This window comes from Mastigoproctus giganteus, chromosome 8 (assembly GCF_048544385.1).
Source record: "Mastigoproctus giganteus isolate SK-2022 chromosome 8, ASM4854438v1, whole genome shotgun sequence".
In the NCBI taxonomy this organism is placed as follows: Eukaryota; Metazoa; Arthropoda; class Arachnida; order Uropygi; family Thelyphonidae; genus Mastigoproctus; species Mastigoproctus giganteus.
In genome coordinates this window covers 57,577,489-57,605,362 of record NC_143582.1, presented here as the reverse complement: position 1 = coordinate 57,605,362, position 27,874 = coordinate 57,577,489, and the positions used below count along the sequence as shown (strand labels likewise).

At 39.3% G+C, this 27,874-nt stretch overlaps 1 protein-coding gene across 1 annotated transcript in view; it reads right to left on the bottom strand.

The window, feature by feature from the left end:
• LOC150081549 (organic cation transporter protein-like) overlaps nt 1-27,874 on the bottom strand; it is a 71,031-nt gene that overhangs the window by 28,833 nt on the left and 14,324 nt on the right. The window contains exons 2-4 of the mRNA XM_090380244.1: nt 20,674-20,777; nt 15,900-16,054; nt 6,350-6,518 (exon numbers count right to left, since the gene is read on the bottom strand). Coding sequence (XP_090236370.1) covers nt 6,350-6,518; nt 15,900-16,054; nt 20,674-20,777 — 428 coding nt within the window. The remainder of the gene's footprint in view (nt 1-6,349; nt 6,519-15,899; nt 16,055-20,673; nt 20,778-27,874) is intronic.

The following is a 27,874-nucleotide window of genomic DNA, read 5'->3' as shown; positions in this document are numbered from 1 at the left end:
AAACCTTCCGTCTGATCAACGATCGCCAGTATGGATTCCGTCAGTGTCGATCCACTGGTGATATTCTGGCTTATGTTACCCATTTATGGACTAATTCAATGGAAAGGTTCGGTGAAACACAAGTAGTTGCTCTTGACATCTCAAAGGCTTTTGATCGTGTTTGGCATAAAGGTCTTCTAAACAAGCTTCCATCTTATGGTTTGCCAACTGTTTTTAGTAATTGGTTATCCAGTTTTCTCTCTGATCGCTCACTGAGGGTGATGGTAGATGGCTCTCTGTCTTCTAACTTCTCCACTAATGCCGGTGTCCCCCAAGGTTCAGTTCTTTCCCCCACTCTTTTCCTCTTGTATATCAATGACCTTCTTCCATTGACTGGAAATCCTATCCATAGTTTTGCCGATGATAGCACATTGCATTCAACTTTCCATTTTGAGAAACCTTGTCCAGCTCAATCAGCTTCAAGTTCTCGAAAATCTGCTGCCAATTCCTTAAATGCCGATCTTCAGGTAATTCTCCAGTGGGGCAAAGACAACTTAGTTGATTTCAACCCTTCTAAAACTCAATCTTGTCTTATATCTCGCAAAAAGGATTCTTCTGCTCCTATGCTTATCTTTAGTGACACTCCGATTTCTAGGCAAAATGATATATCTCTTTTGGGGATTACCCTGACTTCTAATCTCTCTTGGCACAAGCACATTACAAATATTGCTTCCTCTGCATCTAAAAAACTTGGTTTTCTCTTTCGCTCTCGGCGTTACTTTTCTCCCAAACAGCTGCTCACTCTGTATAAATCACAAATCCGCCCTGCCATGGAATATTGTTCCCACATCTGGGGTGGTGCCCCCAAAACCTCTCTCAGGCTTCTTGATTCCATTCAGAAGAGGGCAGTTAGGTTAATTAATGATTCATCTCTAACAGAGTCTCTCCACTCGCTTTCTCCTAGACGCACTGTTTCTGCTGCATGCCTCTTCTACAGATACTTCCATGGGCACTGTTCTTCTGAATTGGCTTCTATAATTCCCGCTCTCTCTTTCAAAACAGTCCGAACACGTGCCGCCACCAGCCAACATCCATTTACTGTCCAACTTCAAACCCACAGAACCAACTTTTCATCTTCCTCATTTATTCATTCAACTGCCGTTTTCTGGAACAACCTTCCTTCATACGTATTTCCTGAAAATTGCAATCTACAGAAGTTCAAGTCCAATATCAACAAATATCTTCTTTCGTCTTCTCAACCTCCAACCCAAGCACGGTACTAAGTACTATAGGTTATAATACCTCTCGTGTTTGGGGTTCTCATAAAAAAAAAAACAAAAATCAGAAACAAAAAGGCTCCAACACTGAATCCTGAGAGATTTCGCTCGCTAAATTAGCCCACTATAAAAGAATTACCGCGCTCTGTCTCATATCACTTAGCTAGTCCCCCATCCGATCTACATGAGGATCTTCCCAGTAATTCTAGCATGCTCCAGTTTATAATATCGAAATTTGTCATGCAAGACTCTGCCTATAAAAAACCACTCTGCGATCCCTTTAGGGCTGCGTCCTTATCAATATGTTTCTGTATTGCATCCTTAATCACCAATTCCTTTATCTTTCTACCATCTTCTCAGATGTTAAACTACCCGGTCTATAGTTACTCATTTCCTTAGCGTCTTCTTTATGAATGGATGAGTCATTTGCACTTCTTGAGTCCAAAGGAATCACCTAGAGTCTGTGATCATCTCAGTAGCAATCTTAATGGTGTGATATGCGATGTTAAGTGTATGTACCCCGAGAGCCTTACTTTCTTTGAACAGCAATAGTTTTCTTGGAGGTGCATTTCTGAGATCATTATATCATTAATCTGACCGAAATTTGACTCTCTTTCGCTGTATTCCCCTCGTTTAAATATGCTTTAAAATATAAAAATGAGTACGAAATACTTGTTCAACTCACCTAGATTTCCGGCTGAATTATCTCTGATTTCACTATTTTGGACCCAGAGGGAACCTGATTTTGATTTACTACGTTCTTTTTTTCCATTAATTTAACAGAAAAAACTCCTTATCCCCCCCCCCCGTTCTTAGTTTTTTTCCAGTGATTTCCTCACATTCAGCTTTTGCTTTTCTTATCCGAATTATAGTATTGCTACGTATCTTCTTATAGTTCTCATAAATAGTGCTACACGATAATTTTTAACTGTCCCATGCTTTTAGCTGTATCTTCTTCTTCTGGCGCTATAACCCAGGGTGGGTCGTAGCCTTCTCAACAATGTTCCACCAGTAAGCCCTCCCAAGTTCACCAGTATCTTATACAGCTTTTAGCTATGTAAGATATCTAAACTACAGGGTGGGCCAAAAGTAGATATACAGTACTGATTGGGTATACCCCCCCTCTCTCTCTCTCTCTCTCTCTCCATATGATATAAAGCAGGAGTGGCTAACTTAATTTGTGATGCGATCTACTTTTTTCCTTCAAAATGTGCCGCGATCTACCATCTCAAAAATTTCACTGCACAAGGTGCACAAATCGAGGGAGGACTGTATATTTAAAATTCGTCATGCTCGACCGAAATTAAATCCGCGATCGACTCGTTGGCCACCCCTGATATAAAGGGTTCCAAAGGGTTTCCGTTTTGGCGTCATTTTTTTCTGATACTTTACCACTAGAACAAATATGCATGTAGTTTTCAGGATAATTTGTTTAAGTATTTCCCACAGAGCATTCGTATCTAGCGACCTGAAATTACCACCAGTTGATAGTCTAGGAAGACCCTCAACCGATTATATTTCCCCCTCTTAAAATGAAACTCTCTCTCCTTTTTCCATTCAAATTTCCTTGGACACTATCCATTTTTATCATTGTGGTCGCTACCAATTATTTCACTATGAAGTCTTTTACTACCAATTATTTCACTATGAGGTTATTTCACTGTGAAGTCTGTGTCATCCCTATGTGGACTTTTTGGATCCTTACTGTTGTTGTTGTTATTTAGTTTTTAGGAGCATTAGCAACTAAGGCCATATTGCTCCGGGAATATGCGGTGGTTATTCACTGACCTTTCCGCATCCTTCGGTATTTGGTGGTGACGGTCTCAAACCCCGGTCTAATCAAGAAGCGTGTGCTACGCACTGCTGTTCCTTTCCACCTGGCTACGGAGGCGCCCGATCCTTACTGAGGACCAAATGAAGGATATTTGGACCTCTTGAACTTTTGTACTTTCTCTGATATGTTGAAATAAGTAACAGTCGTCCAAGTGGCTCAAAAATTTATCCCGCTGGATGCAACGTTTGGGCACGAATTCCAATCAGTAAGAAGTAAGTTAAAGTTGTCCATAAGAGGAATTCATTCTTGCTTGCTCATTCAAGTAAGGATCCAATTCCCTACATCATGCGGCGCCTCCGTAGCCAGGTGGGAAGGAGCAGCAGCGCATAGCACACGCTTCTTGATTAGACCGGGGTTCGAGCCCGTCACCACCAAATACGGAGAATGCGGAAAGGTCAGGGAATGACCACCGCATATCCCGGAGCAATATGGCCTTAGTTGCTAATGCTCCTAAAAACCAAATAACAAACAAACAAACAAACCCTACATCATTAAAATTGTGGGGAATTTTATTATATTCCCCATAATCATTAGGCTTATAGCATGCCCCAACTATCACTTCATATTATCACCAGATAACTCACATAATATTGACTCTACTTAGACTTGGGCTTAATCAGACTCTAGTTAGTAACAGTCTGACTACTTTCAATTCACATTTGATGAGAAAAATGCAACCTTTCCCTCCCTTACACCACATTATATTCCTCACATGAAATTTCTCATCACCAATTTCAAGATGAGCCCTCGTGGGTTGCACAGTTGGTAGGATTGCCGCCCTTCCCAGGTGGAAAAGACCTGAGTTCGAATCCCGTCGATGACGGAAAGAATTTTTATGGGTCTTTTTCACAACGTGGCTGAGTTAGTCAGTCTCAGACGAGGGCACCATGGTTTTTTTCTCCCGGAAACTCGGGTTGTTCGTCCAGCAAACAGAAAATCGCCCACAGAACACACGCAATTTACAGACAACATACACGGAGCAATATGACCTTAGTCGCCGATGCCCTTAAACTCAACAACAACAACTTAAGTTTTAAGGCATCGATCTGCTTCCACAGAGACTCAGTTTCGTCTATTAATAGAACTCAGAGAAGGCGCACTATAGCCATAGCAGCTAATGCGCCAATAAACAACCATACGACACACACAACTCAGAGAACTCAAAAAAGAGAACTCAGAACGGTCAACAGACTACAGTCATGATAAGCCAGCAAACCATCATCCATTGACTACTGCCTCTTGTCTATTTCCTTCTTAGCAATCATGTTTTAGCCAGAACTATATTTCTAACTAGGATGCTTTATCAAGATACTTTAGTCTGCTAAATTATGTTCTGTAATAATGGAAATCTTACTCATGGGGTTCTTCCAAAATTACAGGTAGCATCGGTAGTATGTATAATAAGTTTATACCTATTTAAATATTTATCGGAAAACAGAAATAAGCCAATCTATGCAATTAGGGCTGTTATGAAACTATTCCTTTACTATAATTTACAGCTTTAGTTTCACAAACAAATACAGAATAAACGGGCATACATAGAGTAAACTATAATTATTTTAGTATTTAGAAATAGTAATACACTGGTGTGCAAAACTTAAGGACCAGTCAGGTTTTCACCTGTAGCTTCTCATAGGAGTGGCTTGGATTATGGGAAAAGCATACCAAAGGAACTTCGTGAGGTACAGAAATGATGAAGGAAACAACACCGACACAACAAGGGAAACAAAACGGTACAGAGGGACTTTATTCAAAAATGGCAACATAGCACTGGCTGCCATGATACAGATGCATCACTGCCAAAGATGGAACAAAGGGAAGACGTGGTCCTCAGTAGAAGTTATGGCCACCCCTAATGTCGATGCAGGCTTTACACCTGCACCACCTGTCCATATTTAGAACAATGTTGTTGATAAGTTCTTGCGGTAACATCGTCCATTACTCTGTCAGCGCCATCTTCAGCTGGTGAACATTTTCTTGTGGGTGGGGACGTGCCGTTAGGCGTCTCCCCAGAGCGTCCCATATGTGTTCGATGGGATTTAGATCGGTCAGGCCAATCCATACGAACAATGTCGTCACTTTGTTCGTAACAGCTGCAGTTCTATGGAATATGGCATTATCATCCATAAACACGAAGTCGGGGCCAATGGCACCTCCGAACAGACACGTATGGGAAAGGATTACCTCAGTACAGTAGCGTGCACCGGTTACAGTACCGCCTTCCAGTATCTGGAGTTGTGTGCATCCATCCAAGATAACGCCTCCCCAGAGGAGAACACCTCGACAGCCATATCGATCCCTTTCAGTGATACCGTGTGCCAACCTCTTGCCAGATTAGCTGACGTACAGAATCGCTGCTGAGACTGAATCTACTCTCATCAGTAAAGAGTACCTTACCCCATTGCGCTGCTGTCCAGTACTTGTGTTCGATGCACCACTGTAAACGGTGTCTCCGATGGGCAATTGTTCAAGGGACACAGCATAGTGGCCTTCTTTGTGGAGTCGCCTGGCCACAGTAAACTGCGATATCCTGCGTCCTGTGCAGCTGGTTTGCAATGGATCCCGCTATCTGGTGTTGGTCCCTCTTGGCCTGAAGGAGTATAGGGGTAATCATTGGACGTTGTTTTCCGTGGACGAAAAACTGGTCCTTCGAACAGCTGTACCTGTCGTTCTGAAGGCCGACCACGCACTTGAGACGATGCTATAGGCGATACCGAACTCTGCAGCCGCACTCCTCGCACTTCGACCTTCCTCGAGCTTCCCAATTATTCGACCCCGGGTAAAGTCATCCAGATGTTGTCTACTGGCCATTTCGTTTTCTGTAGCACTGTATGAAACCAATCGAACGTCTGTAATAATCGTGTTCACCATTCGGTAATTTGCACATAACTGCTGAACTGCTGCTTTTATCTGTTTGTGAGCCCTCTCATCACGATTCAAATTTTTGCATATGCACCAGCTTTCTACTGAACGGCCACAGTTATGCAAATCGCCACAGGCTGTTTCGTTTGATTTTGCGGTTGTAACCTTTAGAAATAGTGTTGGCCCTTAAGTTTTGCACACTAGTGTAGTATTAGTCATATTGTGTAAGAATATATTTCTGAACTTCGTCCAGAGACGAACCCATGCCTTTTCGCTTAGTAGTATGGAGTAGCAGCATCTTCCAACCTTCCCACTACTGCAAATTCTGAGTGTAACAACATAAAGTAACATAATTATATTTAATGAAACAAAAAGTCAAAAGTCACTCACTACTCACCACCATGAACTTAAAAGTAATAAATAGGGGACTGTAATGGTTATTTGCAGTAAGAACCAATCTCGTATTAGCCACGCCACTCCAGGAAGTGTAGAGTACCCAATACACCAGCCAAGTCCTGCCATAATGGAAAAGGTTGAGCGATATTCAGGACCTAAAATCTCCATCACTGTAATGAGAACAAGAATATGTTAGACATTTAAATTAGGAAGCACAGATTGATGATAATATTTCCCGTTTAACGTATGTTTATCTTAGTTTAGCGTTCTCAACTGGCTTCACACATTCGTTGGTCAAAATGTATAAAAAAGGTTATCAGAAAGTCATGTTTAGCAGTTTAAATGCATATTTTTGAACTTTTTAGAGGGTTGGAATACTTATTTTTTGCTGTTAACCCCCAAAAAAGTGTAACATAAAATATGGGTAAATAAATTATTATTATTTGCATATGAAAAGTTCAAAAATTCATATAATGAGACTTTCCAATTCAAATTAAGACAGTATAGTGGTATTAAAATGACTGGAACAATATAAGCATTTAATATATGACTTTAGAATGGATATGCAAAGTGAAGATGCTGAAATACGATCGGAAGATGCTCATTTGTTAATAATATCAAATGAGAAGACAGAGCTAGTAATGGAAGCTTTTCTTTCCATGTGTAGCTGCTAATTTAAACTGGCTTTGCGAATAACAGCGATACACAAATTTAAATCTCATCATATAAACTAATGTCAAATAGACGATAGCAATTTAACAAAAATCTAATAAAAATCGGGGAGAAAGTAACATTCTGCAATATGTTAATTAACTCTGTGGATATTAACTAGGTATTCAAATCACAAGAAAGTTTCTCTAGAAGTTTTGAAAACTGAATGCAGAATTTTGTAATTCCGTTATACTTATACTGTATTACTAATGTGAAAAAAAAAATAATAGCAACTACGGGAGTGTTTTGAAAAAAGGTGTTATTATCCACCTTAAAAGCCTTTAGTTCATCTTTTATCGGATTTTTTAATGCATTTAGAAATGCATTAAAAAATTCAATAATGCTGAATTATACACCAACTATTTCGCAGTATGAAGTCTCCAAGATGTCGTTTAAACATCGTGATCAAACATATGGCAGTACTCGCTATTAAAAGTGTAATTTTTTTATTATAGCGTAATATTTTGTATAATTTAATATATTTAATATCAAAGTTTTATATATATTTTTATCACGGAATTTTACCATCGTTACAGCTCAATCATTTTAATGTACAAATACCTAACTTCAAATAATTAACTGTATTTCTAACTATTAGCAATACAATTTAATATTGAAGTATTGTCATGTTCGAAAATAATGCGACCTGATTGTCTTTATATTAGAGCATAGCAACGAATTTTATCCACTTTACTTTAATCGCTTCATTATGTAATGCATAGTTCTTGGATATTAGCAGACAGTAATAAATTAATGAAACTCTCGCTGCTAAAAATAAATTATTCATATAACCCCATTTGAGAATAAGAGACAAGCGAATAGGAAGATCGTTCTGTGCGTGGACTGTTGTGCGCATGCATAAAATATGAAGCGAAGTAAATCAAAAATTCTCTAACAGTCGAGTTTAGCTAATGCTGGAAAAAACGAATAAGCCATATAGAAAATAAAAATAATGAAAATATCCTAACTTTGAATGTGATCAGTAGATAATCACCTAAGGAGGAGACCTAAAGAATATATGGTTGTTAGTGTTTTGTACCAAATCAAATAATACCATGAGGAGAATTAAGTCTGTAAATTGCGTGCATTTTGTGGATGAAACACCGAAGTTTCCTGGGGTGAGAAACCGAGCAATAATCGATATGAAAAACAAAATAGTTCACGTACGTAGAAAAGTGTACAGGCAGTTCTCGCTTTACGAGTTCCCGGGCTTACGAATTTTTTCCCCCAAGTATCAACAAAATAAAGACAATCAGGTCATGAGCGTAACCTTAAGGCCATATAAAAGGTCGTGAGCGTGGTTTGTAAGTTGTATTAGTTACCAATTCAAATCATTAAAATGCACTACACTTTCATCGTTATCATATGTTCTGTTATAAGAACCAATTTTGAACGCCTTTGTGATATTTTTCTAAAGCACATTTCTGGAGGTTACGACCATAAAACAATTTGCACTTTCCGGTTTATTGGGCTTTTCTGTTACTGCAAGCAATTATAAACAGGTAGTAAACTCGATCTGCTTGCATTTGCGAAAATACCGATAGCTGGAATTGTATGGGTTTTTACGTTATTATGGTGAAATGTGTTTCCCCTTTACTGAAATCTTCAATCGTATAAAAAACATAAATACATTTTTAGAATCTTCTCTTCATTCCTTTTTTAAGCTTCGTAAACTTGTCACTCCATGCAAATCGTGTTAGTTGAAATTTGTGTGTGCCGTTAAAAAATGCTTATGCATGCAATCGTGAAATTTATAATTAAAAGAGAAGATTAAGATTATCTTGCAAACAAACGCCTCTTGAAACATTTCTGAAGAAGACGAATCCTTTTGCAACAAACGGAGTGCCGAGCCAATAATGAGTGATCAACAAGTGTGCATTTAGTTGATGATGACGAAGAATAAACAGTCTTTAAAATTTGTAAGTCATAAATAATTTCTCTATTATTATAATATGCTTGATTTTACAGGCTACGTTTTCATTTCTTTCGATAAATCAGTCATTGTTTAAACATAAACTAGTTAGCTAACTAATTTCATTGTTGAGAACGTAACCCCTATTTTTAACCTTATGTCAATGGGAAATAAATTCCTGCTTTACTAGTTTTCGCTTTACGAGCCCGCGTTAGGAACAAATTAACTCGTAAAGTCGAGAACTACCTGTATAGTGTTTCTTGTCAAACGGCACCGAGATTTCCCCTCTCCCCTAACTCTTAACCTTTAACTAACTCCACATAGTATACTCTGTGTCGAAGTACAAACTCTGTAAAAACCAGGGATAGTGTGAGTTTAACGTACGTAGTGTGTTTAAATTTCATGCGCGTCAGCAAACAGTAATGATTCATGATTTATAACAAAAAAAAAAAAAAAAGGGAGCAAAATGCAAAGACTTTTATGCGCGAACCAGAAAATTTCTTTCTGCACCACATTGCCCATTCATTCTTTCAACCAGCACATGGCAGCATAAATAATATCCAGTACTTCCGCTACAACATATGGCATATGAATAGTCAGTGCGATATGTATGAGGGAAAAAAAAACAGTAATAATTGCCGAGCTTCTATTGGTCCGATTTTTAATGAACTTTCGGAAAGCTCCACAAATCGTTCTAACAGGGCGAAACATAAAATTTTACGAAAATCTATCTACTAGGAGTGTCGAGTTATTACATGCCAACGAACAGACAAAAAAAAAATCATAATTTGCTGGATTGCTATCCGTCCAATTTTAATATAATTTAGGATGGCTATACACATCTTTCTGAAAGGCCCAAATGAGGGAGAATTATGCTATTCTAAACAGAAATGTATGTAAACTTTCCTGCGGAAGTTGGGGTAGAATCCGGTTAGAGCAGAGAAAGGGGTTGGCAGTTTGGTTTTGAGGAGTAAAGATGTAGTTTAAGTGAATATAACACACCTAGGGCAAGCCTTTTCAGCCTTTCCACAGGTAAAGAACAGAAAATGAAAGGCAGGTTTTAATATTATACAGTGAAGAGATATGATTGTGATGTGATGTGATGCCGATTGATGTGAGAAAGGTGGAGAAAACATGCATCTAGGGATAATAAAAAATGGCAAGAATCAGTCGATGGCCAGAATCGAGATGTACCATTCCATTGGCGGACTGCAGCTTGTTGCTTATTATGGACCGGGGCATACATGCATTGAAATTGCCCGGTTTAGCTCAGGTATTTAGCTCTGTTAGCCAGAAGGATTGGAAGCCGGAGAACGTGAAAATGTAATGGTCTGCCGAGAGAATGAAGTATTCTTGCATCAGTAGAATGGGTTCGAACGATGAAGCTAGAGGAGCTAAAAAAAGTAAGTGGTCTTGTAGAACTGTCAATAAACATTAATAATGGCTATGTAAGAACCTACATAATTATTGTAGAGAAGAGACTAATGTGAGAAAAGTTTTAATGTACTGTATTTGAAAGTGATTATAAAGGTAGGCTGTATTATTTTTTGGTTGGCTGGATCTTTCAGATTGCAATTAACATTAAAAATGTACGGTTGGAATGTTAATTGTGTTTATTAAAAAATTATCGATATTGTGAATTGGGAGTCCATGAAAGTTTTTACGACGGGTATTAATATTAAAGAATTCACTCTCATTGATTGAGGTCTTTTGTATATTGAATTGTTAAGGCAAGACTCAGGAGAATTTTGTGAATACTAATTATGGTTATATTTCATTAATTGAAGTTGAGTTTTAGTGTTGATTAAGAGTACAACGCCCGTTCTTGTCGCTTATTTACGTCTTGCAAAATATCTGTTTATACCTATTCTAGTTATTACTTGACTTTTATGATTTCTGTTTTTTTTTTTTTTTTTTTTTTGGAGGCTTGAAGTGTCCTGGTAAATCGAGAGTCTGCTATACTGTCTTACTGTGTGTTTAATTTATCAATTAAACTTTATTATAAGTATGTATGTACAAGAAAATCACGTTATATATGGTGTCAGCAGGTGTTCGCTTATATCCGCGGTTTCAGCCATCCACTGTAGGTCTTGAAACGTATCCCCCGCGGATAAGGGGTCTTAGGAAATGAATAAAAGAAAGTGAAAATATAACAGGCGATGATTTAAATGAATAAGGAAAATGAGCGTTTATATTAATGTTTCCCCTTTATTTGTATGATAAAGAAAGCAACCCTCAGCCCTTGGATCTTCTAATCATACTGAATATTAAATTCCAGTTAGGTTGCATTGTGGGTCTTAGTGCTTTTGGGGGGGGGGGCTATTGTCATGAATATATATTGACCAGAATTGTTCTGAGAAAAAATATTAAGGTAAAGGAGATAGAACGAACTAAAAAAAGATAATAACTAGGAAAGGTACTGAAGAAGTAGATAAAATAAATATATAGTTCGCCAAAATATACTTCCTCACAGTTTCCTCTTCGGCTACAACCACTGTCATTACCATCCATCTTCGTGACTAGAACACGAACCTTTTCCACACTTACTGCCTTCACCAATGACACAACCTTTCTTTTCCTCGTACAATCATTAATTCCCATTGTTGTGCATCAGCGTGTAACCTTAACAAGAGACATCGTTAGAATTTCCCATTTTGTGAGCCACAATAAATGCACGTAGATTGGAAATGGTCACGACAGGGCAGCATTCTTCCTTAAAGCTATGATTTCACACAAGATTTACCCTGCACATAAAATTAATCAGAAATTTCCATATTCTTTGAAAATAGGCAGTCATACTTTTGTGAAGCAAAGAAAGAAACAATATACATTTCACTTTGCAGTGAAGATGCTTTGGAGATTCCGGGTAGTCCGACAATAAAAGGTTATTATATCACATAAGGTTCTTGGTAACAACCGTGACTTTGACTAGCGTCAATCTCCATAACAATATGATAAGTCTGTGCATAACCGAATATTCAACTAGACACTCTGCATTACTGAGAAAATTATTTGCAAATGACCCAATCCTGTGAATCATTAAAAACTTTGACAAAATATATGAAAGTACATTTTAATCAGAACGATTTTTGACCTTCGTAAATTCATTTCGCACATAGTGGAACAAAAAGACTGAAAATTGAATACGTAAATGAAAAAAAATAAATAAATAAATAAATAAACAATCTTAGAAATCTTAAACATAATATTCACACTGCTTTTTCCTTATTTATCCTTCTATCATATCTTTTTCGGGTGATAGATTTTTGCCAGTTTCGAATGTCAGTTCAGGAAGTTGGTGAAATGCTAGCAAAAAAAAAAAAAAACTGGGAATATTAACTGCACAAGTTCACTAAAATAAAAACCATTTCATGAAGTAAAAAATTAAAATTCAAAAACTTGATCGTTGTTCTGTGAGTAGGGGTTGTAGGGAATGAGGGATGATAAAATTCCCGGAAACTTATTAATGGAGATAAACGGGCTGACGATATCAGGTGATAGTTGTGTGGAGAGCAAAAGAAGTGTACAGAGGACGAGTGAAGGAAGGTCATATGGTCTGTTGAAACTCTCTTTACACTATTTCCCAATGATAGAAGATTTCTTCGTTTAAGGAGGAAACCATATGAAGCAAACTCTACCTTGCTGTGTGCGTCAACAGTTGAAAAAAATAGCCATTAAACAATTATCAACGATTGTTTCGATCACATATTCCCGTATGTACATGCTGTAATCAGTGGAAGATGTACGACCACCAACCTCCTATACGCCCATTTTGGCATTCAGAAACTTTCAACTTGATGTAGAATTACCTTGATAAAGTCGGAGTATGATCAGCCCTCCATCCCCAATTTTCTAGACTTATTACGTTCCTATAACAGGCAACCTCTTGAAAGTTCTGGCAGCCATCCTTAGTAATAAACGTAGTGCTAGTCACATGCTGACATATCTATTAATCTACTTCGGATAGTAAGATTTTACTATCCGAAGTAGTGCTTCACAAGGAGATGACTTAACCCCAACACTTTTTGCTCGGCTTTCTTGTCGGTGAATCCTCAATCTCACATGCTGCCGATAATTTGAAATTATTCTTCGTCTCAGATCCAAAAATTCCTGAAACAGAAGTGGGCAACGCACGACTTGAAGGCTGGTTCTATTCCTTCCGCCTGGAAATAAAATAACAAGTTGCTATACAATATGTATGTACTCTCCCATACTATCAATATCCGGACACCCCTCCGTTGATAATTGGTCACGTCCTGTCCAAGGACCAAGTATCAGACAACTATAAATATGCTCGTATGGCTTCGAGGAGGCAAGTTGCCGTGATCAACAGGGTTAACGGAATACCAGCGCGGAATGATAATATGGTGCATCATAAGCAATCGGTCTGTACGTCACATTTCAACGGCACTAAAGCAGGATGATTAGTGATGTGATCTACAAATGTAAGTGTAATGGTGTTTAGATGGTCACAAAGCTTCCTGGAAAACCACCGAAGTTGACGAAACGTGACAGGAGAGCCCAGCAACGACTCATCCGCTGGAATGCTGGTCAATGTTGTCGCAGCGCGCGCACACACACACGCACACGCACACCTCACTGAGACACTTATGGCATATATCAGCACTAATACAGAGCGCAAGACGCTTCATGATATGGGTTACCATGGTTGGGCAGCTGTCAGACAGCCACAAATTATCCCGACTAATACTAGACGCCGTCTCGCTTGGTGTAAGGCCCACCGTTCTTGGACCGTAGACCAAGAGAAAGACTGCTTTGGAGTAACGAGTTAGTACATGGTCTACTAATCTGACGTTCGTGCCTGGGTGTGGCAAATGTCCGGAGAAAGGTAATTGCCATACTGTATCGTCCTACCAATGGAGTTTTGCGAAGGCAGCATGATGACTGAAGTTGTTTTTCGTGGTTTGGCTTGAGAATATTGGTTGCGTTGGACAAAACCATAAATGGTGAGGTCTGTCTAGATGTCCTGGACAATAATGCGTTGCCTACGTTGTTGCAGCACTTCAGGAAGGCCTATACTATATCAAGGGCAACGCTCCATATCGTACTGCTTGCGTCATGATGGATTGGTTTGAGGACATGCGCAACGAAAAGGTGGACTGGCTAGCCCAGAGCCGTGACTTCAGTCCTATAGAGAATCTCTAGGATGAATTGGATCTTCAGGTGCATGTGAGGAGAGATTGCCCAAAAGCAGAGCTGAACTGGTCAACGCTGTGAAGGCAGAATGGAGGTAAATAGCGAGGACATCTACAAAAGATTTGTGAAGAGTGTTCCACTGAAAACTAGAGGCTGGCATAAAGGCTGAAGGTTTCAGTGCACGTTATTAGTTTTTCTTTAAATAAAGGTTATTTTTAGATATGCAGGTGTACGGATGCTAATGGTAGAGCAGTGTATATATATAATACATAACTTCCTTCTTCCCCGCTTCGAGGCCAATATTTTTCTACTATAGGGACTATTAGGAAAGCGCTTATTGGGTGGGTTAAAGGATATATCGTTTCTAGCTATGTTGTACACCTTACTGAACAAGTCTTTAGTAACACCGTCACGTTTGAATCGCAACCTCAGATTCGAATACTGGTCCCTGCTGTTAATATCGAACTTCGGGGATTCACAATCTTCATTCACTGTTTACTATTACCGAGTCTTGATATCACGTCATGGAAACAACTCATTTTAATTCGTAACATGCAGCTTATGACATACCAGCTAGACGCACCGGATGTTAGTACACTGAGTGGACAGAAATCATGGACATCTATCCAGTAACGGGCAGGCCCACCTTCCGCCCGGATAGGAGCAGTCACACGGCGAGGCATTGAGTCCGCTAGTTCACGAAAGCGTTCCACAGGTATTTCCATCCATGCTTGCTGCACCGCTGTCCATAATTCCGTCGCATTCCTGGGTGGGCAATCCAAAGCTCCAACGGACCGTTCCACAGCATCCTAAAGATGTTCCACAGGATTCATGTCCGGTGAACGGGGAGGCCATTCCATTCTGGTAAAATCTGCAGAATGCTCTCAGAACGATGTTCTAGTCACAGCGGCTTGTGGGGAGGCGCATTGTCCTGCTGGATGAGTCCATTGCTCTGTGGGTGCACGATGACCATGTAGGAATGCAATAATTTTGTTGTCACAATGTTCCTGTACATCCAAATTTCAAAAGTTTTTGAGTGTATGTTTTTTTCTTTTCGTGGACCTTTTGGAAGATCCAGTGAAAAGTTTAAAACTATGAAGAGTTGAAATTTCAAATTGCAACACAATGCGGCGCCTCTGTAGCCAGGTGGGAAGGAGCAGCAATGCGTAGCACACGCTTCTTGATTAGACCGGGGTTCGAGCCCGTCACCACCAAATACGGAGGATGCGGAAAGGTCAAGGGAATGACCACCGCATATCCCGGAGCAATATGGCCTTAGTTGCTAATGCTCCTAAAAACCAAATAACAAACAAACAACAACACAATGCAGGTAGACAACATTTCTGGTTGCGGACCCCTTAAAATTCTATCCCCATCTTCAGATCACATTTTGCAACCAGTGCTGTATACAATTACTGAAACTTAGAAACATTTTCTCAAAAACTGAGTAATTTAAAAAAAAATTAAGGTTATTTCGTAATTGTCATAAAACACTGTTATAAATCCCCCAATTTCGTCGGAGAAAAAAGTGTGATTTTTAAGAAAAGCGAAAAGAAAATATTTTTCATTTGTTTCAATATTTCTTTAGTAAGTCACCCTAACAATGAAAATAATCAGCATCTCTTGTTAATGGCAAACCTTATTCATTTCGGTTGTAATAGAGTACCGTTCATGGGCTATACCTTACTGTATTTAAAACGATTCAGTAGTCCAAAAACTAATCTGTAATTTTTAATAATGCTACTCATTACTAAACTCAGAACAAACTTACTCAGAACAAATCCACTGGTCATTAAACCGGCTTCTCCAGCTGCTACAAAAATCCTCATGATCAAAAACATTACATACGATCTTGAAAAAGCAGTGCATACGCCAAATACTAGAAGCAGAAGAACACTCATGATGATAAGGGGACGTCTTCCGAATCTAGATACAAATATTTTTTTTATTAGCAATAAACAACACGATACACTAATGTGAATTATTTTTGTGATGTTTTGCAAAATAGCATAGTTCTCATTCATTTTATAGTTATAATTTGGACGCCATGTTTGACTGACTACTTTGCTAAAAATTCCATCAAAGCAATTAAAAGCTGATTATTGATAAGATTAGATTAGTAGCAACGGTAAGTGCTCACCGCGACAGATGTTCGTGTGATTAGTTACCTTTCCCGATACTCACCAACTCCTCCACAGTGTGAAAACAAAAAAGCTATAAAATTTTCCTCCCTCTTGGCGGGATTCGAATCCCGGCTTTATACACACGGTGTCGTCGAAAGACTGCGATTTTAACCAGTTTGCTACCGCGAGAATACACTGAAGAGCAGCCATCATTCGTATTACAAATTTATGTTGCTGTTTGGAGTAACATTTATGAATTAAATCTTTAACGTCATACATTATACATCTAAAATTTTGGGCATAGTTGCAGGTTATGTTAAAGTAATCATATAATGCAGACTTACGTTCGGCCTCAAGTTGTTAACGATATGATTATTTTATTTTATTTTATGAGACCCGAGCTTATCCGCCATATCTATCCTTCGTGGCAATGTAGCACAGCACCGGGTGGAAAAGGTCTGAGTTCGAATCCCGTCAATGACGCGAGGAATTTGAATTTTTATGGGCTTCCCCCCCCCCCTTTTCACAACGTGGCCGAGTTAATCGGTATCAGGCGAAGGTTGTATGGATAACCTCCTGAAACTCGTGCCTTTCGTTCAGCCAACTGACTGAAGCACACATTCAATTACAGACAAAATATGACTTACGTGCTATGGCAATTGATACACACCTAATCGACTCCCGGCAATGACTGGACGAATTGTTGAAGTTCTCTTCAAATCGGGGACATAGTCTCTCTCAAAGGGAGGAAGCAGGGTGACCCATGAGTTATTCGGGGTTTTTCAGCCTGAACAGCATGCAAATTGGCCCATGAACGCAAACTTCTACAGACATATAAATACACGGATGAAGGAGAAGCTCGTGCGCAGTTAAAATAACAAGTTGAATTAGTTGGCTATTGTATCAGTCCTCAATATAATACCATATTATTACTACTGATTACGATAAAGATAAAAATTTAAATTTTGTCGGCCATATATCTTTCTATATTTTTTCTTTCTAAGCGTGTGTTCACATGCTGAGTTTCATGTTGTATGGGCTAAAAAATTCGGAATAACTCACGAGGGAGAGCCTACTACTTCTGTCTGAGTTCGGCTTAATACAGCTTTGATAAAAGAGGACTTTAGAAATTCTTCTACATGTCGACGGGAATCGAATCCAGACCTCTCCAAAATAGGGGCAGAAAGCGATGTACCGTGTTGACTAAGCTACCACAGAGAACGGATAATTAACGACAAAAAAAAAAAAAAAAAAAAAAAAAAAAAAAACCACCTTGCCACCTTCGAGACCGACTAACTTGGCCATAGTATATTGCTGTTCTAGGTTTTAGGCGTATCAGCGTCTTAGACGATATTGCGCCGTATATACACTGCCCTTCCATTAATATCCGGACACCCCTCCATGGATGAGGAAGCAAGTCCTATGCATGCAACACGTCACTAAACTTGTTGTGAATATGCACAAAAAAAGTGTAAAATGTATTTAGTGTGTAACAGCACCAGGGGTTTCCCCCATCTCCGCGTTGCTTTCATTGTGGGTGTACCAGTTCACTGGGAAGGCCAGAGATTTAAAATTGTATGGATATTGTAAATATGTAGTGTTGTGTTCTGTTGTTCATCTGGCCGTTTAGCCGCTAGACCCCTGCTGGGGCCCAACGTTGCCCACACTTGGCCCCGTGGAGGCAGACAAGGTACACGAGTATTTTTAGATAAGTACTCTGGCAGGTCCTGCCACCTAATTTCCTGAGATTTCAGTGGCTAGGCCCTATATATATATAAGGGGGGAGGGGGAGAGGGATAAACGCTTGAATCTAATTAGGCCGAAAGAGGTTGCAAGTGTGTAGAGTTTGGCATTTAAAATTTTTTACGTTGTGTGGGGCATTCGCTTTTCGCTGGCGATATAGGTAGAGTAGGGGGAAGAAACGGAAGGCTGGGGGAAAAAGACAGAAATATGGGGTCAATAGGGAAGGCGACCCCAGGTATATCAGTAGGGCATGCCCTTGCCCCACCAGAGGGAAAAAGATGGAGTGGTGGGGTGGAGAGGGGGAAGAAAGACCTTCCCCTCACCCCACCAGGGTCAGGGAGAGAAAATGGGCTGGGCAAGGGAGCCCCGCCCAGTTCGCCATAGCGACAATTTGCAGCGCCCTCCAGCAAGTGCAGTCTGATGATGACTCGTTGGTGGGGCTTGGTCCTTTTCTAGGTGTGTGGGTTCATCCTGGGAGCGACGACATCCTGGCTGGAGCCACTCCCATTGGTTCCTAGGTCGATGCTGTTTCATTTATTCTGCTGCATATTACGCCGTATGAATATGCACACTGGGCTTCGAACAGACAATTGCAAAAGTGAGCATGCAAAATGACACGGTCAACAGAATTGATCACCTCAACAAATCCTAGACGCCGATTAACGTGGTGCAAGGAGTGTGAATCCTGGACTGTAGAGCAGTGGAAAACAGTCCTATGGCTAGACCAGTCGAGGTTCGCAATCTACCAGTCAGTCTGATGGCCGTTCCTGAATGCCAGGGGAACAATTTCTTCCTGATTGTATCCTCCGAACAATGAAGTTTGTTGGAGGCAGTGCCATGGTATGGGGCTCCTTTTATGATTTGGCTTGAGCTCATTAGTCGTTATAGACAAAACGATGAATGGTGTGCAATACCAGGACATCCTGGACAATTATGCACTTTCAACATTATGTCAATACTTCGGGAAAAGTCTATACCTGTATCAGCAAGACAACGCGCCATGCCCCACTTCTCGGGTCGTAACAGATTGGTTTCAGGACACGGGTGTTAAAAAGTTGGATTGGCCAGACCAGAGTCCTTATCTGAACCCTACCGAGCATCTTTGGGATGTATTGGATCATCGGGAACGTGCACGTCGAGATCGCCCAAAAGAACAAGGCCGAACTGGTGGCTGCGTTAAAGGCCCAGTGGAGGAAAATATCACTTGACATTTATAAAAAGCTGGTTGAGAGTATGCCGCGAAGATTGAAGGCCGTCATAAAAGCAAAATGTTTCAGCACAAAATATTAAATAACACAATAAAAGCTCTTTTTTTTTGTCTAAAGGCAGGTGTCCGGATATTAATGGTAGAGCAGTGTACATTATGTTTTTTTTTTTTTTTTTTTTCATTTTTTTCATTTATTAACACACAACTGTATATACATTCTCAACATATATATTAATCAATTTATATACAAGATTTATATACAAATTTTATATACATACTCTTATATATGCTGTAGCCTTTCTGTACATTTGCTTGTGTGTGTAATGATATGAAAGGTGGCTCCTAGACATTTCCAAGTATTACTCCTGTAATAGCTCAGAACCTCAGAACCTTTGCAATGTACCACCACCGCCCTCTATGAAGGCAATCGATATGCCTGTAAAAAAAGAGTGTTATGTCAGGCCATTTCGCCACCAGGGACTAACCAACACCTGGATCAACCATTCTCAGTATGTGTTATAATGCACAAATCGCGCACCTACCGGATGTAGTTCTATACTGGTAGGTGCCAGCAATCCCGCTCCCAAGGCTGCCCAGACTTGGAGGCCAGCGAAAAAAAAAATAAATAAATAAAAAATAATAATAATAAAAATTATTATGTATATTATGTATGCAAAAACTAAGTGCGTTCTGTAGTCGAGTTGCCTTTTTACTGGACGAAAAACCCGAGTTTCTGGGGGGGGGGGGGGACATGCAATCGCCACCTGATATCGATTAACTCAGCCACGCTCTGAAAAAAAAAAAAAAAAAAAAAAAGCTCATAAAAATGCTCGTTGACAGGATTCGAACCCCTACCTTTATCACTCGGTGTGGAAGTATGGTGCTACTTGCGAGGGCACCGCAGTGTGAAATGAGCTCAGGAAAGTCGCATAATTCACAGAATTAGATCTCCTGCGTGTTCCACATGGTGTGGAAAGACAATAGTTATAACCATTCTGGTACCCATGAGGATCTCACAGTAGTTATATCAACGTCTTTGTTATCCGTAGTGTTAACTGCGGTGGTGGAACTATAGAACTATGCTTTTTCGATTTTTCCCCCTTAATAATCTGGAATTACAATTTCAAAAAAGGAGACAGTGGAATCTGACTTATGCGCTCTGTGATACTTTTAGCATCTTCTTTCTTCCCTCCCCCCCCCACAAGCTGTGCTTGCTCCACTGCTCTGAAATACATACAGGTAAACTGCATTTGCTGTTTATATTCTATGTAAAGGGAGATTTAAAAGCGATTTTCAGAAAAGATAAATGTAATATGAAAATTATTTGATCAGATATGAATATTTGCATCTTGAGAAACTTCTCTCATGTGTATGTTTTTTTAGGTACGTACATTGGTAATTGCTAGTTCTAATCTCTATTGTGTGTGATGAGGGGGGGGGGATTAAGGCATTAATTATAAAAGTTGTCTTACTTGTCAGCGGCTTGTCCAAACACCAGTAGAGATGCCAGGTATCCGCACATGTACACAGATTGGCTTAAGGAAATCAGCCATTCATGCTCACATACCAGATTCCACTGAGAGAAAAAAAAAAAAAAAAAAAAACTTACACTGTCTTTATTTTCAGACCATTTTATACTATGCTATACACAGTTTTAAAATTCTACAAAATAATATATATTCATAAATATCTTAGATCAATCATTTAAAATTATTCAAATTTGTCTATACGATATAATAGTGCTTCAAAAAATTAATAGTAGACGATCAATAAGACATTTAATAACAGTATAACTCATTTTCTGCCTTTATCTGCAAATTACCTATTTCAGTTTTTATTAATTGCCCAAGTAGGGGAAGTTCATGGCCGAGGGGGAGAGGAGATAAGGAAATTTAAAGATGGTGGCTGATATGTTAATTTAAAATTTAGATGAACTTCAATGACAGAGTTTGTAGGGGCTTTGCAATGTACCACCACCGCCCTCTATGAAGGCAATCGATATGCAGCGCGACACAATTTTATAGTGAAGATTCATTAGCTGAATGGATCTTGTTGAACTTTTACTATTTAACAGAAAAACTGTCATTGAGCGAGATGTTTTATAAGTTCAGGAGATTCTTAAAACTAGTATGAGAATTCGTTTAGTTACCTAACCGAATATGGTGATTCTGCTTATGGTGATTTTTTAGTTGTAAAATCGCTAAAAACACTTTACCCTTCCTTTAGTGACACGGCAGAACGCGGTCATGACGTCGATGAATTTCATATCTATAAGGTAAGCTTCTGTAGTATTATGAATAAATAAATAAGTACTGTATATTGTTGAATTCCTGTGTAGGGATGTGCTTTTATCTCTATGTTAATGCAGAAGCCGTTTTCTTGAGACGGCCATTGTGAACGATAGGCCTAACCGATCTGGCTGAAAGTGGTCTCAAATTGAAGATATTTTTTCCTAGGTGTGCAGAAAAATGGGAAAATATAAAAATTTCGAATAGTTTTATTTTACGGAATGGGCCAGATTTGTCTACTATTGCTGCCTACCTTAGCCCCACTATGCGGCCATCCTACTCTTTCCTGGTCATGTTGAATGTAAGTAGATATGTTGGGGGTTCAAACACATTTACATAAAGTCTAAATGGTTTTAAACTCAATTGCATAATACCTGGAGTGATTTAAACTCAATTGTATACTATACTCCAAGTACAGGTGTGAAAATGATATTTAGTTCTCATTTCTCTCCCTAGATGGCGCCACTTGCTTACCGAGTTTTTTTAGTTCGTATTTTTGTCCCTAGATGGCACCACGTATATTTCTCTCTTTTAATTTTTTATCATACCTGAGTCTTTTCTTGTGTGTATGTAAACCTTTTGGAAAATACATCACTTGCTTGCCGAGTTTTTTTAGTTAGTATTTGTGTCCCTAGATGCACCACGTATATTTCTCTCTTAATTTTTATCATACCTGAGTCTTTTCTTGTGTATGTAAACCATTTTGAAAATACATTTTATTACTGTATATCTTCTTAAGTTGTGTGTAAACCTTTTTATTGACACATTTCCTAAAATCCAAAACTCAAACACCAAAGAAAATTTCAGCCTTTGATAAAAAGAAAATACATTTTCAATTAGACATACATGTATTTATTCTATCAACAAATGAAAAAAATTTCCGATCTGAAGTTGTGTGTAAACCATTTAATTGACACTTTTCCTAAAATCAAAAAACTCAAACATCAAAGAAAATTTCTGCTTTTTAATGACCATTTTTAAAAAGGTACATCTATGAACAAAACAGTAACATTTTGAGAACACAAACAATCAAAAGACACAGTTCAATGAAATGGGAATAAATGAGCATAACGTTCAATATAACGCTTCCTTAACTCTGATATCATTCCAACTACTGCCTGCAGAATATTATAAGGATTAATTTCTGGTTCTTTCTGCTGCAAAGTACATCTAGCCGTAAAGTCTGTTACAACGTTATACGGAATCAGATGTCGAACCATATACTCGTAGACTTCTTGAAATGTGATATCACTGGTGGTGGTGAACTGTCGACGCAGTCGTAAACATTCGCGAGCTGTGTGTAGTACTTCCATCACTGATTCTTGCATCAGCGTGAATAGTTTAGCTTCGTTCCCAAGCACAGATACAAAATCGTCAACATAGAGTATTTTTTGTGAAAGAGACTCACATTCATCCAAGTCGAGATTAAAATCACACAGCTCACCATTGGTAATTGTAGCACGACCAGCATCTGTCTCAATCTCCAAGCCGTCTGTAAATGTAATAGTTTCATGTGCACGACCCCGAACTAATAGTAATACTTCAGGCCATTTTAACGCTATCTTACTCCACTGATCTACCGTTAGTTTTAGATAACTCGAAGCGCATTCCAAAACGATCGTTACTTCGAAATCAAGCAGGAGAACTCGTAGAATAGTGCGTGAACTGAGGCGACGAAAAAACACATAGTTCTTCTTTGGAGTGGTACTCATCTTAGCAGTTGCTGGAAAAATGGCAAATGTAACGTATAACAGTCATATATAAAGCAGTCCCAACCCAGATATGTGACTAATAATATTACTCAAGAAGAAGTGTGTCATCGGAAATTGCCCAATAAAACAACCTTCAACCCCAGATATGGACTAAGAATATTACTCAAGAAGAAGTGTGTCATTGGAAATTGTCTAATTAGGAGCTCTTACAGAATGACAAACTATTTTCCTTTTGACCTTAAAACCCACTTACAGGTCAACCCAGATATGGACTAAGAATATTACTCAAGAAGAAGTGTGTCATTGGAAATTGTCTAATTAGGAGCTCTTACAGAATGACAAACTATTTTCCTTTTGACCTTAAAATCCACTTACAGGATGTCTGTAGTATTTCCCAACAAGTTTCGTTTTGACGAAATAGTAGGATCAATGACTGAGAATGTCATAAAGCTACTGGAGAGCCTTTAAAAGCGACCACAGTCACAGATTCGTTACCGGAAAAAAAAAAAAAAAAAAATGGACATGTGTGATGATAGTTCACTGGAGTGTGAAGCTGTCCGTCTTGCAGATGTTATTGAAGCCGAAATATTGTATACGAATACTGTACTGTATACTGAGGTGAGTGACTTTCCTCCTATATTGTCCCTCTTTATTTTTAAACGTGATAAAAATGCAGTTTTATAACAATGCTTAATATTCATTTTCAGAATGCAGAATTCTTTTCATTGTCTCCTCGTGTCGAGGGGAGGGCAGGAGGATCAAACGAAGGACCTGTAAGTCTTATTCAGAATCTCATATGCAGAATTACAATCCGAATTCCAAAAAACGTTAAGTATTTTTTTTTTTTTTTTCATTTCTTTTCAGATTCAAATTGGTGGTGGTGACGAAACATACGAACGATTCTACGAAATCAGTGAAGGGACAGAGAAGTATTCCTCTAAATATAAAACTATGTATAAAACGTACAAGTGCAAATACCGAGACTTACATTTGCTTGCTGGGGAACAATTTTTTCTTTTGTTCAAACAAATGTTTAAACTAATTATAGGACAAGTAAACAAGGGAGGAGAATTTAGCCATGTTCGTTTATGTGTAAACGCCGACTCCCTAAAAACACCGATTAATCTTCCATTTATGAAGATATCAGAACTGACAATAGATAGAATTATGGATGCGTTTTTCAGTGTAGATCAGTCGCGAAGTGGCTTTCTGATAACAGACTCTCTCACAATCGATCTGGTTCTTATAAACATATCAAATAAAGGTGGTGCTGGGCATTCTAAAAATATAAAAAAAAGAACTATTGTACATCTGAACAGATTCTTAGAAAAGAAGAAGTGCGTTGTCAAAATTAGGAATAATGATAATATGTGCATGGGACGTGCAATAGTAACAGCTATTTCAGCCGAACAAGACGACACCATTACGTTCCGAAAAGTTCGCGAAGACAGAAACGCTTTGCAGACCTCGAGAGCCAAGCAATTGCATGAAAAAGCAGACGTTTCCGAGACAGTGTGTGGAGTGGAAGAACTACAAAAATTCCAGCGAGTTCTTACTCCCGAGTTTCAGATAGTTGTACTGTCAGCCGACAACGAGTTTGATGTTATTTACAGGGGTCCTGAAGCAGAGAAACAAATATTTCTACTGTGTATTGACAAACACTACGATGTAGTACGCTCTGTGAAAGCGTTATTTGGAGCAGATTATTACTGCTCACTGTGTTTTAAAACGTTCCAAAACATTGAAAGACTTCACACTCATTCTTGTCCATATTCATGCAATAGGTGTCGAACACGTGAGTATCATAGTGGCGATTTGGTGTTGTGTAGTGATTGTTTTCGGTATTACAGAGGAAATATCTGTTTCGACGCTCATAAAAAAAACGACAACTGCTCGACATATCACCGTTGTCGTGAGTGTTTGCGAACGTTCACCACCCAGAAACAACACAAATGCAAACCCCTGGATTATTGCGAAAAATGTAAGATAGTTCACATGTCACAACACTGCTATGTTCAGAAACCAGCGGACCCTAAAAAACATGTATCTATAATTTATTTCGACACCGAGACGGTGTTGCATCAGGGTGAGCATATACCAGTCCTCTGTGTAGCAAGTTTTGGAGATGAACTGCGTTCATATGAGGGACCCAACTGTGTCACAGCATTCATGGACGAGATTTTTGGAGTTCGTGAATCGTCAAAACGTGCTCGCGATGGTCGAAACATTAGCCACATCGAACCCAAATACAAAGATGTGCGGATAATAGCACACAATTTGCGAGGCTTCGATGGCTACTTCGTACTGACTTACCTCTACGGTAAGAATTTCGAACCTCATGTTATTTTTGACGGCTCTAAAATATTAGGAATTTATCATTTGAAACTAAATCTCATCTTCTTAGATTCTTATTCGTACTTATCAGTTCCCCTTAGAAGGTTACCTGCAATGTTCGAATTACCCGAGGTTCGAAAAGGATTCTTTCCCCATGCATTCCATACTCTACAAACTACAGATTATGTAGGTCCTATTCCTGACCAAAAACATTTCAAACCCGAATTTATGTCGAAGGAGGATAGTGTAGAGTTCCAAACGTGGTACTGTCAGAAGAAAGGCCAATCGTACGACTTAAAAGCAGAGCTCATGGCATATACACTTGACGATGTACGGGTATTACGTGACAGTTGTAATAAGTTCAGATCTCTCCTAATCGATATCTCCGACGTCGATCCGTTCAACCAAGATATCACCATAGCAGGAACGTGTAGTAGAATTTTCGCGAGGAACTTTCTACCCCAAAACACGATGGCTATCCTCCCCCCAGGGGGGTATCGAGGGTCGAACCTCCAAAGTCGAAAAGCAATTGCATGGCTATCGTGGCTAGAACAACAAGAGAACGCACCGATACAACACGCCCGCTCGGTTGGGGGTGAGGCTCGGATTGGGCCCTTTTTCGTTGATGGGATCCGAGATAAAACAGTTTACGAATTTCATGGTTGTTATTTTCATGGATGTAGGATCTGCTATCGAGGTAATACGCTACAGACAAACAGAAATCTACCCATGTCAGTGCTCTATGAAGAAACGTTGGATCGTGAAACGTTTCTGAAAAACCAAGGCTACAACTTGGTTTCCATATGGGAATGTCAATTCGATGAAATGAGAAAAAATAACCCCGTCATGAACGCATTTGTAGCCAATTTTAATATAACAGAAGCGATTACCCCTAGAAGTGCCCTCAGAGGTGGTCGTGTGGATTGTTTTAAACTGTACCACAAAGCAGATGAAAACGAGCAGATTCATTATATGGATTTTTGCTCCCTATACCCCTGGGTGTGTAAATACGGAGTGTATCCGCGTGGCCATCCAAATGTTATTCTGAGAGATTTCGATTACAGCAACAGAGCATACTTTGGCATTGCTAGTGCACGCGTGCAAGCACCAGAGAAGTTGTTTCTTCCAATATTACCGATAACATGTAATGGAAAGTTAATTTTTCCTCTGTGTGCAAAATGTGCTCAGGAGGAATCAGTCCTCTGTAATCACGAAGATACGACCATAAAAGGCGTATGGACAACTCCAGAACTGTATTTGGCATGTGACTATGGCTACAAAATTATCGAATTCTACGAAGTGTGGCACTTTGATGAAACACACGAATCGTTGTTTGGTGGATATATCGATACCTTCTTGAAAATTAAACAAGAGGCTTCGGGGTGGCCTCAGGGCATCGATCGTGACAGCTACATCCAAGAACTAAATCAGAAGGAAGGTATCACACTTGATCCTGCTCAAATTAAAAAAAACGCGTCCAGACGCGCTCTGGGAAAGCTGTGTATGAATTCTTTATGGGGTAGGCTTGCCATGCGAACAAATCGTGTAAATACTGTTCTATGCAAGTCCTACTCAAGCCTCGTTGAACACTTCATGGATGAAGGTAAAATTATCCACGATGCTCGACTAGTCACTGAAGAAAAAATGCTGATAGCATACAGCGTTCTTGAAGGTACAGAAGCCCCATATCGCAAAGGAAATGCTGTAATAGGGTCCTTTGTTGCTTCATACGGACGAATTAAACTGTATGAAACCATCGCACCTCTGGGAGAGCGTTTAATTTATACAGATACCGACAGTTTGGTATTCTCATATAAGACAGGCGATACACTTCCATCTACAGGTCACTCACTAGGTGAACTAGTAGATGAATTGGAAGGTGACAATATTTTAGAATTCGCTACTTCAGGACCCAAATCGTATTCGTACAGAACACGCTCGGGCAAATCTGTAACAAAATGTAAAGGCATTACCCTAAACGAGAACAACAGCCGACTCGTAAACTTGGATGTAATGCGATCAGCGGCAATGGGTGAACATGTTGAAGTGACTGTTCCTGTACCGTTCAACGTGAAACGTGACAAATGGCAGTGTAAGCTACTCCATACATCGTTAACTAGGCGGTATGGTTTCACATTTAAGAAGCGCATAGTTGGAGAGGACACCCGCACATTCCCATATGGATACTTCCATGAAAAACACAATCAAAAATGATTCGTCGGTTATAACACTGTCACTATGTGTTCGTTTATCCACCCCTTCACATGTGTCGCGGCCGGTGGTACTCAAAGCGGTAAAACAACCTTCATTCTGTCCCTTATTAAAAACAGCAAACAGTT